General features: G+C 32.9%; 1 protein-coding gene across 8 annotated transcripts in view; it reads right to left on the bottom strand.

Moving 5' to 3' along the window:
* Positions 1-18,985, bottom strand: part of LOC102677513 (glutamate receptor ionotropic, kainate 2-like) — a 124,989-nt gene extending 106,004 nt beyond the window's left edge. For 3 of the 8 annotated variants that reach the window (XR_004149886.1, XR_421222.2, XM_006612206.2), the window contains exons 1-2: positions 18,696-18,985; positions 11,903-12,097 (exon numbers count right to left, since the gene is read on the bottom strand). Coding sequence is in view for 6 of the 8 variants with exons in the window: in XM_006612206.2 (XP_006612269.1) it covers positions 11,903-11,987 (85 nt within the window). In the remaining 2 variants the exon portion in view is untranslated. Of the gene's footprint in view, positions 1-3,577; positions 3,808-11,902; positions 12,098-18,695 lie in introns of those variants that run through there. The other 5 variants (XM_006612203.2, XM_006612205.2, XM_006612204.2 and 2 more) reach the window with 3 other exon arrangements.
* Positions 18,986-20,416: the final 1,431 nt, after the last annotated feature.

Here is a 20,416-nt window from a genome sequence, read left to right as displayed (position 1 = left end):
AAAAATGAATTAATATACAAATTATTTAAATAATAATCAAAACTTTTAGATTTAATCGAAGTTTTTTAAAATTTGTATATTAATTCGTTGTGTTTCTGAGTAATATTTGAAATTGATTTTTTTTTCAGCTATAATATATCATAATACATCGAATTTAGAATATTCTGAAACACCATAAAATAAATTTTACAACTGACAAATTTCTTTCTACGACAATTAATCGACGAAAAATAAATTTTTATTCGAGAATCAAATTAACACGAGTCCATTTTTAATAAAATTTTGTAATTTTATAATTTTTAAGAATTTTGAATTTTTTGTTAACATATATATCTTTTCTTTAATTAATTTAATTTTTACACGATCTTTTATGGACTTGTCAAAAGACATTGGTTCGTAAAAAGAAGCACTGGGAAATTTTTAATGATTTAGGATGGCGGAAAGATACGCTAAACGGGAATGAAAGGGTTGAATAACATGTCAAGCCAAAGTGAATTAGGGTCGTTGATAACCCTGGCAAACATATTTAGCCGTCTGCCATGGGAAACCGCAGCAGAGATATCTCAAAAGATATTGTTACCACGAGAGGAAAAAAAATTGAATTGAGTTTTCGTAAAAAAAAAAAAGACGAAAGATTTGATAAATTTAAATTCAACTTATCAAATCATAAATTTAATAATGGAAAATTTGACAAATAAATTTTTGAAAAAAACCTTTTACATAAAACAGAAACGATTCTTACTTTTAACTTATCGAATTAAAACTTTTTACACGATGTTCTAATATTGAGAAAGGGGAGATTCTCCACGAGGAAACAATTCACTCGAAATCCTTCATTTTCGAGGAAATTAACATTGAAAAAACTTTTCAATTTCTGATTCGATATGAATAATGAATGATAAAAATTTTATTCCTTTCTTTCCGTCTTTTCTCGTTTAAATTCTACTCAAAAAAAAAAAAAAAAGAAAAAAAAAGAAGAAGATAAAAATCATCCTTGACAATGTTGGTCGTAGGAATATGTATATAGGAAATAAATACGTTCAAAAGCAGTTAATTAAATTTCTCGCTACAATGTCGAGAGTGAATTCATTTTCTACGTGGAAAGCTATTTGTGCGGGAGACACGAAGAGTCGTTTGAAAAGATCCAAGTAGCAAAGTGTTCAGACCGGAAATGGGCGGTTGAAAACGGAGAAATGAATTCTGCATTTATCTAAATCCCGCTCGTCTCGGATTTTCACGAGCGTTGCGCCAACAAAAACGAGAAATTTCCTTTCTTTCCTCGTGTGGAATTAACCAAAACACAACAGCAGGTCGATTACACGGTTTCATCTTTCCTCGCTGGAAAGGAAATGAAACGTTGCCTTTGGTTAGTTGAACAAATCTAACTTTAAAAAGTAACGATCAAAATACTGCAAAAATTGATCTGGAATTAATTAAAAATTAATTAAAAAAAGAAAACGATTTAAAACGTAACAAGTTAACTTACTTATATCTTCGCGACTTAACAATTCCGTTTCAAAAAAGACAAAATAACCAGGAATAAAGGAAAACGTTTACCAGCCATATGTGTTCCTTAAACTCGAAAATAGAGGGTTGACACGTTTAGATCGGTGCGGATGCCATCGAGTCATTTCCCTCGACGCCCCCGCTTTTCATCTTTGGCTGGCTGCACATTTACCCAAGGAATCGAGTTAAGTTGCAACGGTAACGTTAATTTGGTGGACACGAGACGTGGAGCAATCGCGTTGCTTAGAATTCCGGTCGCGTTGCGCGGAAACCGAAGCTTCCGGTTACAGTTACGAGTGTCTTGCGCGATACGTTTCGTGTAACAGCCCAAGCTTCGTTGAACGTGAGAGAATTTCGCTTTTGGAGCCGTATTTGCCAAGTTCTCCACGATATTATGACACATTGTAAGGGAAGGGAACTGCAACTAGAAAACTCTTACGGTTCTCCAAAACTTAGTTATATAAATAATCCACGAGAATCTCTGAATTATAGGTGTCGTATATATGGCTATCATTTACGAGAGTTACGAAACAACCTAACTAAAATTCGAAGATTGAAACATTAAAACTGCTGAAACTTAGTAACGATGGATGAAAATGACGTGACTATCGAAAATTTTCTTTCGAGAGATATTAGAATTTCTCGAAAGAAATACTTTACCCTATAATCGTTCTAAAAAAAAATAATGGTGTCGTCATAAATGTAAAGGGTTAATAATAAATAATCGATGAAAAGTTACAAAGTTATAAATATAATCTAATAAATATAATCTATAAGAATTCTATTAGAGAAAATTCTATGTGAGGGAGGAAAATGAAAATATGTCAGGATATATTATGAAAAACAAGAAAAAATTTTCAAAATTAGAATCTCTTAAAATTGAACGTAACACGCATAAATAATCGATGAAAAGTTCAAGTTACGCATACGCCAATCATTTATAAGGGTTCTATTAACAGACACGAGGGAAAAGGAATAACGTGTGGAGAGAGGGACAGAAGAAGCCATAACCCGTCATCCCTTCGTGCAATCTCTATCACGGCTTGCTAAACTAATGGCAATAATCCATCATCTCTATCGACGACTTGAAAGTGACAGGAGGTCGATGATTCCTTCTTGATTCCCTACTTCAATTTCAGAGTCAACTCGCGTAACCCTATACCGTTAAGAAGGGAAGAAAGTCAATCACTCAACCGGGGAGGTTAATTCTTTCATCCCTTCAAACTACTTCTTATTTAAATCGACGAACTCGTCGGTCAACTGCTTCTAAACAATCTCGTTTGATTTTTCTCTAATAAAGAAAGAGTAGAAGAAAATAATTAAATATCGTTACTCTAATTTATTCGAGAAAAAACAAGTTCATCGAGATGAAATCTAATGGGAAAATTTTGCAATTAAATTGTTTAAGTTACATTGCGATTGAGAGATACGGATTAAAATCCTCGCTTAATAAATAAAATATATCGATCCCGAGAATTCGAAAGTAATAGGCAGACAAATTAAAAAAGATGAAAAAGACTATAAGTCTGTTAATCAGTCCTCGGAAATGAATAAAATATATCGATACACCGTACGTTTGTTAATTGAGGATTTTCAAGAGGCAAATCAACCAATCGCAAAAATCTTCGTATTTCACGTTGCATCGAAAAATTCTGATTCTGAAGATCTATATATATATATATATATATTTACAATGAAGAAATTTTCTTTTCTTGGAAAACTTTTTTTCAGAGGAATAAAATCGATCCTAAAATTTTTATCACCCTTCGAACAAAATTTTTAAGTTTTCTTCTATCTCGAGATCAATTGACTGTACTGATAATTTAAACCGAAGTAACTATCCAATGCTTTTCATCGAAATGTCTTCCTCCAGATTTGTGCGATCCGAAATATTTTCTACAAGATTTATCCCTTAGTTCGAACGTAAGATTCTCTCTTGAGACTCGACCGGACCCAAGGATATCCCGTCCCTTTTACGGAGGAGGAGGCGACCTGAACAATTTCGAAATTTTTCCACAAGCTCGACGAGGTAACCCACTTACATGCAAAACCACCCTTCCGCTCGGTTTACCTCGTCGTCTTCTGCTTCCACGACAGCGTTCAGATTTCTTTCCTGCCGTCCTCCAACCCTCCAAGAGACTACACCCCTCGTCCATCTTCCTATTCTATTTCGACGAAGGAACGCAATCGACCGAACGACCAATGCCGCTTGCACGCTTTCACCGTGAAAATCTGCGTGCAAGTTTGCACCCTCCCCCCTCGTGAAAACGACGTGCTCGAGCGCTGATAACTTCTTCGGCACAATCGTTTCCGTTTCGAAACGAAAGAAGCACGATTAAATTACAATATTTTTTAAAATGAAACTTTGAAATAAAATTAAAAAGAAAATTTAGTTTTATTAAAAATGCATATATATGCTTTTAACAAAATTAATATTAATTTCTATTGAGAAATTATATATATTCAATTAGTTTCACGATGATTTTATCAATTATACGTGTATAATTTATTGAGATATATTTTAGTTATTTATTATACAATATTAAATGTATTGTATTATTTGTTTCATTTTATAATTATATCTTTGTTTATAATTTATAATTTTCAATAAATTATACATGTAACAATTAACGAAATAATGTTACGATTTATGTTTCTTAATTTTAACATATTTAATATTTAAACGAAATTTCACAAATTTAACAGTATAAATTTGATATTGGGTAATAACGTTTTATTTCTCACACAAAGGAATGAATTTATCGTTAAAAACATATCGAATTGTCAATTATGAGGAATCTAAAAGATAAATATGAATTTCGTGTTCATGAGAATCGATGAAAAATAACTCAATTAAACAACGATAACAGATGCTAATTCTACACCTGCACCTATACACAATAATAATGTTTGAATAGACCAATAAAATGTAATAATCATCTAAATATTTTATCGTTGAATGAAAAGAAAATTATTTCAAGAAGAACGCGTATGTAACAAAAGAAATTTTTCTTCTCTTCTTCTTTCCTTTCTTTTTTCTTTCCTCTCGAAATAATTTTTTAAAATGGATATTTACGTATCCATTTTTCAATATTTTTATAGAATAACGAAACAAATTCAATGAAAAAAGGATACCTTCTGGTTATTGAATTTTGAAATATTTGGATTCAAAGATAATTGAAATTTTTTTTGAAGAATCACGCCAGATATCGTTGCACACATTGTTGGAAACAATATTAAATCTGGACACATTTAAATTTTAATATTTGAAATATTCAAACAACTCCTGCTACTTTATATTAATATTACTTCGCGATATTATATTATATTTTATTAAAAATTATATTTATCGAAAATAAATACTGTCCCAGATGTTGTTTCACAACAAATTTGTACAAATTTGAATATTATTTTACCGCTATATCATATTATAATTTTTATGTCTATTTACTTCAAAATTCAGGAAACGATTGAACTGTTCCGTATGTTTAATCGATTTTCCGGATATCGACGAAGACATCAAGATATCCTGTCCATAAGATGTCTTCTTATCTTGTCAATACCACAGTACACGATTGATATTGACGTTCCTAATACTCGTAAAAATATAATACGAAAATACATCGTATTATATTTTATTAAATGACACAACCTAATAACGTAATAACGAAAGATCCATTTCAAAAGTTGAAGAAGAACGTTCCAACACGGTAATTCTTTTTCCTGGGCAAAAAGCTACTTGAGAGGAAGACATTTTGGCGTCATTTTTATTAACAACCAAGATCAATACCCATTCCACCAAAACCATTTCCAAAATAGTCTCGAAGGATGAACAAGATGTTGGCATCGGTTCATAATTACCCACCAAGTGTACTTTGAAATTGGCTACAGCGATATATAATATGAAATATATAATAATCATACGACATCAAAAATTCGCAAATTTCTATCTTGGATGGAATAATCGCGCAACATTTACTTTACACGTTGGAAAAATAAATCGGAAATGTAAATTATTGGCGGGGAGACATTCCGGATCGAAAGAGATCAACTTTCTCGAGTGTAATTTACAAAGGTTGATCGTGGTGTGCACCAGCAAATATTTGCACGGGACATCGTAATGTTTGCAAACCCATTCGGCCATTCCCTCGTTCCTCCTATAAGGAATGTTCCTCATCGTGCAAGGAGGGACCAGCGATCGATATCGATCTTCTTTTCGATCGAGTAACCGTGCCAGTCATTTACAAACGAAAGGGAGAAGATAAATATTGTTTATTGTTAGATAAAGATAATATTCAACGTGAAACCATCGAGATAAAGAATGGAGATAATTTTCTTAAGGAGTTAATTCTTTGGGGAACTGAACTCGACTCGAGGCTCGATTTCGATTCGAGAATTTAATAGGTGAAATTAATCGATCGCGATTTATCGATCGAGGGTTGTTTCGAGTTAACGAGAAATAAATACGGGCCATTGTTCCGGTAAATGGAGATAATATCGACACGTGGAAGAAGAAGGTAATTGGCCTATGAGGGAAAGGCCTATTACTCTGGTAAACGAAACTAATATCGAGCAAGAAGAGAGGTAATTGTCAGTGATAGAGAAGATGGAAAGGATACACTTATGAGAGTCTGGAAAGTTCGTAAAGCACTCGTGAATTTCGAACGTTCTACTTGAGAAGTTTGTACGATGATGTATATGTATATATATTGAGAGAGAAAGAAGAGAAATAAAGTTACGCGAGATATTGGCGAATGATTTTTACAAAGTTTTGGAGCTAATAAAAAACTGGAACGAAACGTCAAAGAAAGATGCAGAAGAATTCGTCCTAACAATCCTAATTTAATGATCGAAATGATATTAAAAATATTCTTAATTTAAAAATGAAAGTACACCTAAAATTTCTTCGTACAATACTTTTGAAAAAATCAAATTCGAAAATTGTTCAAATACGCAGTTTCTTTAATATTTCAACGCGCGAAACTCAAAGAAAATTACGAATCGCTTAGAGATAGAATAAAACGATCGATCCTAACTATCCAAAAAATTAATAATTTTTCTATCACGAGAACGAGAAATAATATATCAATCGTCCATAAATTACCTCGTGGTAAACGAACGAGAAATCCTGGTAAAATCCGCGGCTCGCTGATGCTTCAGGCGCCATGAAGTCGTAACTACCCTTCTTCGTTGCCTTCCTCTTCCGGTTCCACCCTCAGCTCTTAGCTCGTCCTCTTCGTCACCCTTCTTTTCCTCTCTTTTTTCCTTTCTGGCACCCCATCGAATTATCATCCTAACAGGGATACAAGGAGACAACGAAAGCCCATCAGGCCGACTCGAGACCGGAAGTCAACGTGGAAGAAACTGACGTTCCAGTATTTACATACCGTTCCAGCATCTTCCTCTGTGCAATTCTTTTCCTTTTTTTTATTTTTCTCTCTCTCTCCTTCTCTCTCTCTTTCTTTCTCTTTGTCTTTTTCTTTCTCGTCCTCTAATATCGCGGAGAACCGTGCAAAAAAGGAAGTCTGTGAAACACAGGGATTGTTTCACTTTGCGAATATATATTGAACTCTTGAGCTTCGTACGATCGTTTTTTCGTGTAATGTTTCTTGTTGAGAGGGTTGAAGATACATTGGTGTACGTTCTACATATTTTTGACAGTAATATTCCGCGCGGTTCCGTAGATTTTAGAAGTAAAAAGTTGGAATCTCTGGTAATAATGAATTGTGCGAAATTTTGCGGATAAATTCGTTGGATCTCGTAATTGAGATATTCAAATTTATTCGTTGTTCTTTCTTTTTATTTCTCAAATACAATCGTATTTATTTTAATTTGTAAAATCTCAAGAATTTAATTACAACAATTGAATAATATAAAGAATAAAAAAAGTTATTTTTCTTTTATTTTGATGATATTCTTCTTTCAGATAAAATGATCAATTTAAGAATTGATATAACTATATTCTCTATATCCCAATACGATCTTCAAGTCTTGTACGACGAAATGTTCGATCTCTTCTCGATAATCCACACCAGAAGTGATAAAATTCGTCGGCAATAAGTACACCATGGAATAATAAAAGTCGAAGGAAACGGGAAATTCGGGAACAAGTGTCTGAGCTAGTAAGAGTTAACCACGTTTCTCTTTTGTTGCCAAACTTTGTCCATTTATTCACCCCTCCTCGTCACTTGCAACGCGAATGGAAAGGATCTTGAAGGGGCGAGGGTGGATTTTCAGGGTGGTTCTTTCGACGAGTGACAAACACAATCTTTCGAAACGATCTCCTATAAAGTGAAATTTCGCAAGTGAAAAGGCGAAAAAAAAAAGGATACACTTTTTACATTTTTAAAATTATTACGAAATACTGAATATTTAAAGTGAATTTCTGACGTGACGTCACTATCATTTTTCACCCTCTTTCAAAAATAAAAACTGTATCCTTCGTATTTTCATCCCCTTTCCAGAGAAATGGCAAACATCATAAATCGTTTAATGAAATGAGATTTCTATGTTACAAATGAGAACGGAAACGCAACGAGCTTCAAAAATATATAATTTTAAAAAACGCATAATTGTAATATGAAATTTTGTTCATATTACAAGATTATCATGCGTTTATTGCAAAGAATTAACTACATTCGCTCTATAATAATTAACTACACTACTTTTGCTATTCCTTATTTTCTTCCGAGACAAAGATAAAAAAACAAATCTCGTGGAATATTCAGCCTTCGTTACAGCAAGGATAACTGCATCCTTCTCGTGATAACAGATTGAGAAACAGAAAGCAGAGAGAAGTTTAACCGGTCGCGTACACTTTATTCTTTCGGAGCAATTCCTCCTTTCGCGAATTTTTCCTTTCCAGAGGTGAAATCTTTCGAGAGGATAAGGAACAAAGGGAAACGAATGCTTGTTCACTATTCATTTGTGAGTTTCCCATAAGTTGGAGAGACAGTTGGAGGCGGGGACTGAGAAAAGGGGAAACGTCTCACGCGTATCTGTATCACGAGCTACGCCCTTACAGATAAAACTTCACCGAGCCCTGTAATGTCGTTTTCAGGTAGTTGAAAGTTATCTAACGGAAAAAATATATCTAGGTATGGTAAAAATTTGGCTACACGCGTAACATGTTACACGTTTTTATTAGTAACGTGTATATTGTTGTTTCTTTTGTAGTTAAATATATGAAAATTGTTTCCTAAAAATGCGATCATTTCTTGTGAAAAAAACTAATAAGCCAATTGAATAGGAATTATCGTATGGAAGATACACGAAGAAGTAATTTTTATTCGTGTTTCTTCCTTTTATATATGGAACTTTTAGAAGATATTAAATTAATTTTTTTATTGTAAATAGCTTAGTAGTTTTTTTTTCGATTTGAAAAGATAATACCAAGGGATTTATCCTGCAAGAAAGAAAAAGACAGAAAATTGTCAAAAGTAAATTATTTTTCTAGCCATTTTCTCTCTTTTTTCTCTCGACTTTTCCTTCGTGATCGCGACCTTTATTCTTTAATTGAAACTGCTGATTCGTTGCCAAATCTTTACTCAGAGATATAAAATATATTCAGATGAAATCCATTACGTTCGTACAACGTTCCAAATTAAATAAACAAATTATTTACAAACAAAAAATATATTATATAATATACCATAAAATATAACGAAATATTCCCTAATTTTAGTATTTAAAATATGAAACGAATAAAATAACAAATGGAAATAGAATTTTTTAAAATTAATTTTACTAAAAATTTCATAAAATATTCACTTACGAATATTTTAATGAAATGAAATATCTTCCTCCTCATTATGAAACAAATTTTTATATTCAAAAAAAAAAAAAAAAACTCAGAAGAATTAATTTCAAATTTCAAACATAGGGAGTAATATGTTTGAATTCCTCTCGAATATCGAATAATAATTTTTATAATAAATGAGAATCGGATGAAAAACGGAAAGAGATTGTGCCACATTCCTGGCACAGTAACCATGGACTAATGTTCGTTATTAAATGATTTATGGTGGAACCATTAACTGGTCTTCTCGTTCACCTAAAGACCTCGATCTTGTTGCGGCAAATGTCGAGCCCTTCAAAGCCCTTATTCCATTCCGAACGATTCACTCGATCACGCAAATTGCGGGACCAATTTGGCAAGATAACAGACACGATATTCCTCGCTGGAAATAAATCGAAAATTTTGGAAAATGACGATTTTTGTGCAAATTTGTACGTATTATTAAATATCATTTGCACAAAATGTATCTACATCACTGTCTACAACAAAGATTGCGAACTATATATTGCTCGAACATGATCAATGAATCAAACTATCTCCATCGAATTTGACGATCCTTTCGAAGATGAAACAGTTAAAAAAAATTCGAGACAATTTCTCGAAGCTTATCGAATTAAGGAAGCAAGTTTTATCGAGGTTCGCTAAACTCCTGAGCTTCGCCAAACCACGAACTTCGATGCGCTCAATGAAAATTATCGATCCTATCTAATTGATTGACTTAACACGCGAACAACCCCTTTCTTTGCGAGAATACTTAAGCGCGTCTGCACTTTGTCTAGCTTCACCTTCTGCCTAAAGAACTCTCCTATGTGATCCCAACTTCCGCCTTTGGGACATCCAACAGTGGAAATCAAATTTCAACGCCAAATGGAACAAGGTATAGCAGATGTTCGACAGTTAACGATTAATAATTAATAATTATATGAGATAAATAGCGATATACGACTTTCCTGTACACGTTTATGACCTAAATATTGCCTTAATATTGGAGAAAATACGAAGAAGCTAAAAAAAGCATGTAATTTTGAAATTTATAATTGCACGAAATAAAAAAGGATAAGATAGTGAGTTTATTTATATGTTAGTTTTGATTCTAATTTTATACCAAATATAATTATAAAATGCACATATTGCTTGGCATTGAAAATTGACTTAAAATATAAATTTTTCAATCAATGCCAAACAATTATATTTATATTACTAAAACGTGAAAAGTTCTTGCAATGAAATATTCTTTTTTTTATATAAAAAATAAAAAAAGTTTCTTTTATCTTTATTTACTATCACTATCTTATTCCTTGAAATTATTAAGAAGAACAAATATTATCCAAGATGTTTAATCACAAATCTCAACAACAAATTTACAAGGCTACTTTCATCCACTTTCGCGAAGATATCTCCAATCCAAATAGCACCTAACGGAATGTTGACATTTCCTATCAGAAAGCTTTTAACGGAGTACAAACACATTTTTATCGAACCTTCAACTCCCATTATTCCAACTACGAAATATTCGAAATTACTCATGATCAACGTGGTCACGTACTTTTATTACTCGACAATTACTCAACCGGACGAAGTAGCCGGTCAGAACTTCACAGGATTGCATTAAGAAGTTCAATTTATCGAGTTACAGCCCCAGCTTTACGATCGTCGGAATACTAACGACGAGGCGAGTTTTATTTCACATTTCGCAGATTCCATGACCCTTTTCCACGTCGAGCACGATCGTTTTGATGAACAAAGTCAGGGCAAAATTGCGAATATTTTAAGCAAAGCGTAAAAGCGTTCGCGAGGGGGAAACGAAGTGTGAGTGAATTGTTGTGAAACCACAGAAGAAGGGGGAAAACAAGATCGAGGGAGAGAGAGGAGTGTTACTCGAGGAAAACGAGACCTTTCACGATCTTTCGCTAATTCCCCTTTTAAAATGTAAGACTTTTCTACTCTACTTTGTTTCTCTATACACAAGTTTCTTCTTGGGGATTACAATGTGCTTGGTTACTTTACCTTCGTTGACATGTTTGTTGCTGTGTGTGCGTATGACAATCCTTTTATCCGTTCATGTTTTCTCAGAGGATGTTAGCACATTGTACAGGAAGTTGCAAAAATTGAGAGCTTTTATTTTCTTTCCACAATTTTAGCAATTTGAAAAAGAAAGGAAGAAAGAATTTCTTTTAATTCCCAATAATTTTGACAATTCGAGAGAAAGTGATCGCGGAATCTACGTGATAATTTTTGCTAATTAAATTAATCCCCGGTGTTCTATTCAAATCTAAAAAACTCCGAAATCTCAAAACCCTCCGTTTGAGTATATAATTTTTTAGATATTTTATAATTTTAAAGAATTTCTTTTAATTCCCAATAATTTTGACAATTCGAAAAAAAGGAAAAAATCTAAAATAAATCTAAAAAACTACGAAATCTCAAAACCCTTCGTGGCTTCGAGTACATAATTTTCTATACAAACAATTTCTCGATAAAAAATAATAAATAAACTAAAATAAATTCAGAGAAAGGCTCGATATTTTTTTTAAAGCCTGAGCAAAAGAAACCAACGAAAACCGAAAAGTCGAAAGTAGATAGATAGAATCGACTCACCAATCTTGACGACTGAGGGTAGCGCTGTGGCGTCGGACAGCAGCTGATGCACAAAGACGATGGCTACCAGGCAGCCTAAATTCATAGCTCATCTCGAATGCTCACCGTTGCGGCCTCACTCGTTGGCCCTTTACACGCACACCACCACCAAATCACGTCCGAGGGCCGGCACACACCACGCTCCTGCGCATTTACCTGAAAGCAAGATTAACAAAGGTTGGATGAGCTTGCAGCTTCTATAATTCGCCGCTGCAACGCAACAAAGATCGCAGGGGAAAGTGGTATGCACGCGTAAGAGGAGGCAACGAGGAGGGATGACGTTAATGCATAAACTTGGCGCGATAATAACTAGAGTACATTGGAATTTGGTTTCAGCAAACATTCCGTGGATAATTCTCTTTTGTTTGTTTTAAAGCAAAGAGCAAGCTTTTAAATATTCCGTCGCAGTAGACTTTATCGCATTAAATTAATATTTCCTAATAATCGATGTGTGAAATTTTAATCGAAAAAATTGTATTTAAATATTTAATAAATTTGGTGATCCTTCTTTGGTAGTGATTTAATTTTAAGCAATTTTTCGCATGGATATTTAATTTAATTTTTTTTTTTTCTCGCCCCCATTCGAATCGTAAATTATACGGAGAATTTACGTAAGAATTTATTTCTTCTAAAATGAATTAAAATGGATTAAAATAGATCCATTTCAAGATTTTAAAATACACTGCGATGAGGAAAAAATGAATAATGATTCTTATGTCATTATTAATAATTTCGCTCCTAATTTTATACTTATATTTTATTTATTTTTTTAATATAAGTATAAAATAATATTCTATAATTAAGATTTTTTTAATCATAGAAAATTGTTAAAAAATTTAAAAAGCCGATATTGATATTGAATGCCAACGAAAATATCCTCTTTTAAATAAATCAAATTTAAAATAAATCAAATTTGCATATTTGATAGAGGATACTTTAAAAATATTCTACATAATTTTAAAATAAAGAAAAGAAAGAGAACTTGCCACGGATTTTCATAATTTTCTCCTTCCCTCTTGTATAACTATTTCTTCCCTCCGATTTTTTCCATAATTTGTTTCAAACGAACAACGTTTTTTTTTTTTCTCCATATTTAAGCTAAGATGATTTAAGAATGGTTTAATATTCAAGAAGATTACGAGCGTATTAACATTTCTTTTTTTTTTTTCTTTTTTCTTCTGTAATTTAGAATTTTCCATGGATTTTATAACGCTGTTAGTACGAAACTCGTGAAATCTTTACCAGCTTTTGTACGATGCTTCAAATTCTTCGTTGTTCGCGTGTTTATGAAACAAATAACGTAATTGGCAATCTGGCAATCATAAGTAATCGCTTTAAAATTTATGGCATAAGTATCGACGATGCCATTGCAGCTTTCTGCTTTATTACAAGTCGGCCAGATAATTACCATGAATTAATATGAGCAGACGTGCTAGAGTGGCAGAACTGAATTATCGAATTATCCAAGCGTTTATTTCGCGTTTGTGATAGATTGATAAATTATATCCACAAAGAAAATCGTTGTCAAAGTAACGAGAATCATTTTCACTAATTTCTTAATCCCTCCCTTCCCGAATGAAACTTCGAAATTAATTTTTCTTTATATCTTATCTTTATATCTTGAACGTCTCGATGGTTCAAAAAATTATAAGACACTTCGACGTAATTTCTGAAAAAAATTTTCTCATATTAAACCTTGCAATTAAATAATTTTCAGATAATTTCATTAGCTCGTTCCATTTCATTTTGTCAAGTGTCTCGATCGATCGAAAAATTCCAAGTAATTTCGATTCTTCTGAAAACCTTATTTCACGGATTAAAATTAAATCCTCCCTTACAGATGTTTCTTACCCAATTAAAAACTTCGCCTCGCGAAGTTCGCATTCGCGGAACGGAAACTGAAAGCGTGCCAGGTTTCTTTAAATGAAGCGTGAATGAAAGGGGGAGAGGGAAGCTGGTGGCTGCAAGAAATTCCGGAATATTTTCACTTTGCGCGAGTGCACGTCGGTGACCCGTATCGCGTGCTTCGAAACCCGCCCCAATGTTTCTCATTGGCCCCAGAAGCCGAGCGGCGATTCTGCGAGTTTTGTTACGGAATTTACATTTTGCACGCGATCCCTGGAGCACTCTCGAGGTCTGAATTTATCGTCGCAAACATTGCGTTCCCATTCGCGTTTACAACAAACCCTTGCTTGCTTCGAACCGTCACTCTTTGAAAATGAAATTTATCCACGCATTCTCGCATTTTCGTTAAATCATTTTTAACGAGGCGTCATGCTGCATATAAACACCCGCCACAAATGAAACGTATAAACACGAAACAATTAAAAAAAAAAAGGAAAAATTGAGATTCGAGGTTCGAGTATCGTTTCGCGTTTTTTCCCACGATTAATTAATTTTTAATTAATTTTTCTACTTTTTGTTTAAAACCGATATTTTGAAATGTCAGTGCTATGTTATAATGTATATATATCTGGATAGGCGTGCGTTTCTTACAAACATTTCTACATTTCGATTGTGAAATTATGGAAAGAATCCATGTATAATGATAATATATTTTACGATTATAAAAATTTAAAGAATTTTGTAGGAAGATTACATATATTAGAGCACCGTGTATTTAATCCTAAAAACTAGAATATAAGCGTCGTTATATTTTAATAAAATTTACGGAAGCTGTTGGGACAAATCGACCTAATATATAAGTTTGTCTTTACAAAGATTTTTACAAGGATAACACATCGTTTAAAAGAAATGGACGATAGCTCACTATTTTTCTTGTAACTATCCAGTCGTTGCGACTCTTATATACTAGGTCAAGGAATTTGTCTTAGGGATTTCGTTCAATTTATTTCATCTCGAGCTATCCTGATATCGCGCGATCTAGTTTTAAAATTAGTCACAAGTTTTTGACGATCGATCAACAAAATCCTTCTTATCCTTAATTACGTTTAATTCGTTCCTATTCGTTGTCTATTTGAATTCTCCGATTGTAAAATAATACTCGATAAAATATATAAAAGATTTATCGAAAACAATTTCAAAACGATTTTATTTCTCTATCTTTTTACTCGCCAATCCTTATGCATGCATTCTAAAATTCGAGATCGTGGTTCGATCGAGGCGAAAGTACCTCGTTACACGTTATTCAAGTCTGTAAAGAAATAAAATCATGAAAACAACGTCATTGTCTGGCCGCGTTTACCGATAGTTTCGAAGGCAAGTGGACGTTTTATTCGACTTTAATTCAATGTAACGATTGTTTCTCGGGTCAAGAAAGAAATTCCGAGAGAGTTGCATGCTCTTCTTTCTGTCGACCCCGAAAAAACAATGCAACTACTTTCGTGTATATTCGAGGATACGTACATATTTCAGTTTGTAGACTCAACGGCGACTCCCTTTCCTCTCGATCTCTGTATTTTCATGTTAAAACTAAGTTTTTACACGGCCAGCTTCCACGTCTACTCCCGCGATTCCTCTTCGGCGAATAACATTGTTTACACGTTAAAATAAATATTAGTTTCTCGACGAGAAAATACATGAAAAAAATATGAGGAATCTCTCTCTCTCTCTCTCTTGGCTTTTGGAATATGTATTATTTAAAAAAGTAATTCGAAATCACGAAGAGGAGAGTATTTATTACGTAGAGATTTTTCTTTGATTATTACCAGTGCTCGCGATTAATTGGGAATGTGAGCCATCGATTGCTCGAAGCAAGGATTGTTTACCAAATTTTGATTTATTGAATATTTGATGGAATAATTTAATAGAAAACGAGGGATTAAATGAACAAAAGAGAGAGAGAGAGAGAGAGAGAGAGAGAGAGAGAGAGCGGGAGAGACACGTGGAATAAATTTTCTGGCGCGATTTTGCAATTCCATGTGATTGTCTCGAAAATAGATGAGGTAATTGAAAAAGCCGTAATAGGGTTATTCGGACAAAGAATGTCGCACATCCAAGATAAATAACGTTTTTCCTCCTTTGATTAAAATTTTCCTATTCACTTCGTTACTTCATCCATCGTAATTCGTAACAATAATAGAAACTTTCTAATCGAGAACGGGAAGAAAGAAGAAAGAAGAAAAAAAAAAAAACAATTGATACGAGAGATAAGAAAAGTTTGGGAAAGAAAGGAGGAATGGTCGCCCTTTGAATATCTCTTCTTCTTTTTCAATTGCTCTCACTTCCTCTCCCCTCTCTCCCTATATATTCTCTTTGGTGTTCAACACCTTTATCAGCTACCCTTTCTTTTGTGATTTATGATTGTTCGAAGCATCTTGGCGAGATCATCTTAGAGAGCCTGGGATAAGAAGATAAGAAGGGAAATGTTGGATCGACATTTCTTTATCTATTTAACCTATATCTCATAGAGACAAGCACATTTCTTTGAAAAAGAAATATAAAAAAAATAAAAAAAAAGAAAGCGAATATACTATGGTAATTCGTGTCAAAAAAGAAACAGGATCCATTATTTTAAATTAAAAAAAAAAAAATTATCGATCGAACATTGAACAAAGAGATTCTTATTCCAGAGCACGATTCTAATATTCGAACCAGCCATGAATGAAAGCGTGCACCGTCAAAGGGAAATTTTGCAACATTTCGCATCACGATCGACGAGGACTGATTTTCGCTTATGCGGGCAATTCCGCAAAAGACTCGACAGTGGATGGTTACGTCAGCTCTTACAATAGCTTCATCGATTGCGAACATTGTCCCTTTTCTTTTTTTTCTTTTTTTTTTTTTTTTCTTTTTTTTTTTTTTTCTTTTTTTTTTTTTTTCTTTTTTTTTTTTTTTTTTTTTTTTTTTTTCTTTTTTTTTTTTTCTACCAACCAGAGTTATCCAGTCACGTGTCCATCGAGAGATTCGGGAAATTATGTAGCAGACCGTATAAAATAAACGGATGAAAAATTTAAATATATCGCGTGGCGAAACACCAAATTCGACCTGTGCTCGACGTCGACAAATTTATATTTATCGCTTGTTCGCTTCTTTTTCCTATTTCTTTTTTTTTTTTTTAATTTTAAACTTATGAAAAATTATTAAATATATTTCTCATTAACTCGATTTCACGATTCAGAATGATAATATAGTCTAATAAATCCGCGCAACGTTTCTATGGATCACGAACCTCTGAGAAAATTTAATAAAGAATACCTCTCCTCATGTTTTTCGTCTACCTTCTCGCGAGATCAAAATTCAATCGCGACGATCACTTGGAACGGGAATAAATCGTGGATCGAATTTAATTTGACTGACAATTGACGGATTGTTAGCTGATAAAAATGCTGCTTTTTCTTTTTTTACGAAATATACGAAGTATTTAGTTTATAAATAATTTCGCGATACAACGATTATTTTTTAAAATTAGTTAGTTATAACGTTCAATTAAATTTATTTGTAGTCAATTAAATTTATTAATAGAATAATATATTTGTTAATCAATTTTGTTCCGTTCTTTTTATCCATCTGATCTCTAAAATTAACCACCAACAATAAGAATGCAATTTATTTAAGAAACAATTAAGAATGTTTAAAAATTCTATTTTGATTAAGAATTTTTATTTTAAAACAAGTTTTAAAATAAAAATATTTATAATGCTATTTATTTGGGAACAAAATTCATTATGCAGCAACTTAAGAGATTAATATCTACTTTATGTGAAACAAAGAAAATTATCGTAGACCTTGATGAATAAAGAGATCGATTCTTTCATGAACAAAAAGTTTAATAAAACGCGTAGCTAATTACCTAATCGATTAATTACCACCGAGTTTTCTAATAAAAAGCCCGTATATAACAAGATGATAAATTTCCGCCATTAACTTTTTCAAGCAAATTTCACCCAATAACAATGATCACCAGTCGTTTAACTAGCATCATTTGTACACGCATGATATAATTTATTCGTGAATTACGCGTGAATGCATCTGTCGCGCAGGAAAACTCGATTCGAATGGTCAATTGTAAATTATTATTGGACCAAGTTTCAAAATATGTTCGACATTATAATTCATCTCGTCCCGAGCTCTTTGTTTGCGGCGAGATTATAAGCGATTGAACAATATTAAAACTCACACTATTATTCCGGCATTATATTTTATTTATAATCACTACGCACAACTGATTCGCATAATCGAACGACTCTAATATATCGAAATAAATCATTTCTTCGAACGCGACAAATCACGTGGAAAAAATATTAAACGAATACGCGAATACGAATACAACGTGAAAAAGTATCGGGATGAGTCATGTCACATGACTCAGTGTAGCATATGTTTCGTTTTCTAGGAATACGGCGACACGTGTGTTATGAATTTTGTGTTGTGTTTATTTATCCGATTCAGAAAAAATTTCTACGTATTTACGATGCGTATTTCAATTACGTATCACGATTTACGTTAAAATGAAATTATATATGCGAAAAATACAAAAGATATAATTGATTTCGTATTATTTTACACGATACGGTACAATTAGAGCACTCTGGTGGCTACTTGAGAATATTTCGATCGTGATATTCGAAGAGAAATACCGCGTAAATAGTTCGAGTGGTCAAACTAATACGTTTGATTGGCAAATACGATCGCCATGTTTAAACTCTGCTCATAAATGTCACGTCCAAATCAATGTTCAACGTTACGATATTCCAAATCATAATGATTCGTTTATCAAATCGTTATATGAATATAATACAGATAATACAGAGATATAAAAAATAGAATAGGATTGATGGAATATTGTACTCACGAAAGTCTGGATATATCAAGAGTTGTCAAGATGCTCCGTGCACCAAGGGACGCGATGTCGTAGGAAGTCAATGGATTTCTCGACAGGCACGTGGCGATCGGTGAAGGATTTTCGAAAAGATGGACGCAGAAGGGCATGCGTCGTTGATTTGGTTACCGCGGCACGCGTAAACATAACCTCTATGGCGGCCAAATTTTCATCGCGGCGACGTAAATACAAACACCCTATCGAGGCAGCGGCCGGCGCGCGACTGCCACCGATCCTTCTACCGTCGACTTACGAAACTATCCGAAATCGACCGAATCGCGGCTCGAGCCAGCCACGTGCTCCTGCGTGTGTTACACATGCGCCTTCCCACGTGCTCTGTTTAATATTTTAAGAAATAATAATTAAACATAAAATATTTTCCTTTTATCGAATTTTTATTCTTATTAAAATATTTCGAATTCTAAAAAAAAATATAATATCTTTCAATATCTTTTATCTATTACATTTGGAAAAAATTATAATTTTTTTTTTAATTTCATACCTTATTATCTCGATCAAAAATATAAATGAAAAATTAATAAATATTACATAAATTTAAAAATTTTAATGTAAAAAATTGAAATATGAAAAATATATAAACACTTTCGGAAACTTTTTTTAGCGAAAAAACTTCATTATTCATGGCATTCGTGTTATGATTTATATCTTTCAACTGTAGAAGCGATATTAACGAATTCTTTACCTTTGTCTTTTGTTGCAACTCGAAAATACGTTAAAGTACAGGAAACAGTAACGACTTTTCAAGTAACGTTAAAGTAAAATTCAATCTTCTGGGAGGGAGTTGCTCCAGGGTTGAAAAGGCCATGACTTATAACTTTCAATTCGCCGTTGCAAATCATCTACTACCTCTGTACCAACTTCCTTCCTTGTTTTTCTACAATGCAAATTGACTTCTCACCTCGTTCCTTATAATTCGTCTCGTTAAATGTTTAAATATAGAAAATTCAATGTGTCTCGAATCTGAAAATAACCTTATTTGTAGCCAGATGAAAATTCCAAGATTTACGATGAAACAGAAATAGTCAATTTATGAAAGTTTCAAATTATCGTTTGGATTAATATTAAGATAAATTATGAAGATTTTATACCCGTATTTATAACTTTCTGCTCTTTCCCTCCATATAAAGTCGATGAAATTCGAAACGAGGAACGCTTGTAAGTTCAAAAAGAAGGGAAAAAAATTATTATATTATCGTTATGAAATCCACGTCGTGCTTATAAATGGAAAAATTATAGTAGGTTGGTATCTTTTTTACGAGCACAAGAAAAACAGACGGTTCAAAAGTTTTCAGGAAGGAACATACGAGGAAAGGAGCGTCATGAGGTTAGTGCCTGTTATGAAAGTCTACTAGTTATTGCCTCTTTTATTATCCATCCTGTAGGCGAACAGGGAATAAGGAAAACTAATCGTAAAACGAAAGAAGTTTTCTTCGTCCATCCTTTCTTAACGATTCTCTATCACCTGTAATAAATTTTGAATAAGTGCATCCACGTATCATAGTGAATCAAGATATTATATCTCAGTTAACAATTTTTAAACCTGTATGTATAAATAATAATTTAAAGAATTAAAAGAAACAAACAATACTACCTTCCTTACTTAAAATATCCTATCCAACATTTTGTTATTCTTTAATTTACATTTAAGTTCCATGTGTTCTTTTAAATTTTAA

The sequence above is a fragment of the Apis dorsata genome, unplaced genomic scaffold (genome assembly GCF_000469605.1).
Source record: "Apis dorsata unplaced genomic scaffold, Apis dorsata 1.3 scaffold_99, whole genome shotgun sequence".
NCBI lineage: Eukaryota > Metazoa > Arthropoda > Insecta > Hymenoptera > Apidae > Apis > Apis dorsata.
The sequence above is the reverse complement of the archived record's forward strand: the minus strand, read 5'-3'. Positions and strand labels throughout refer to the sequence as shown.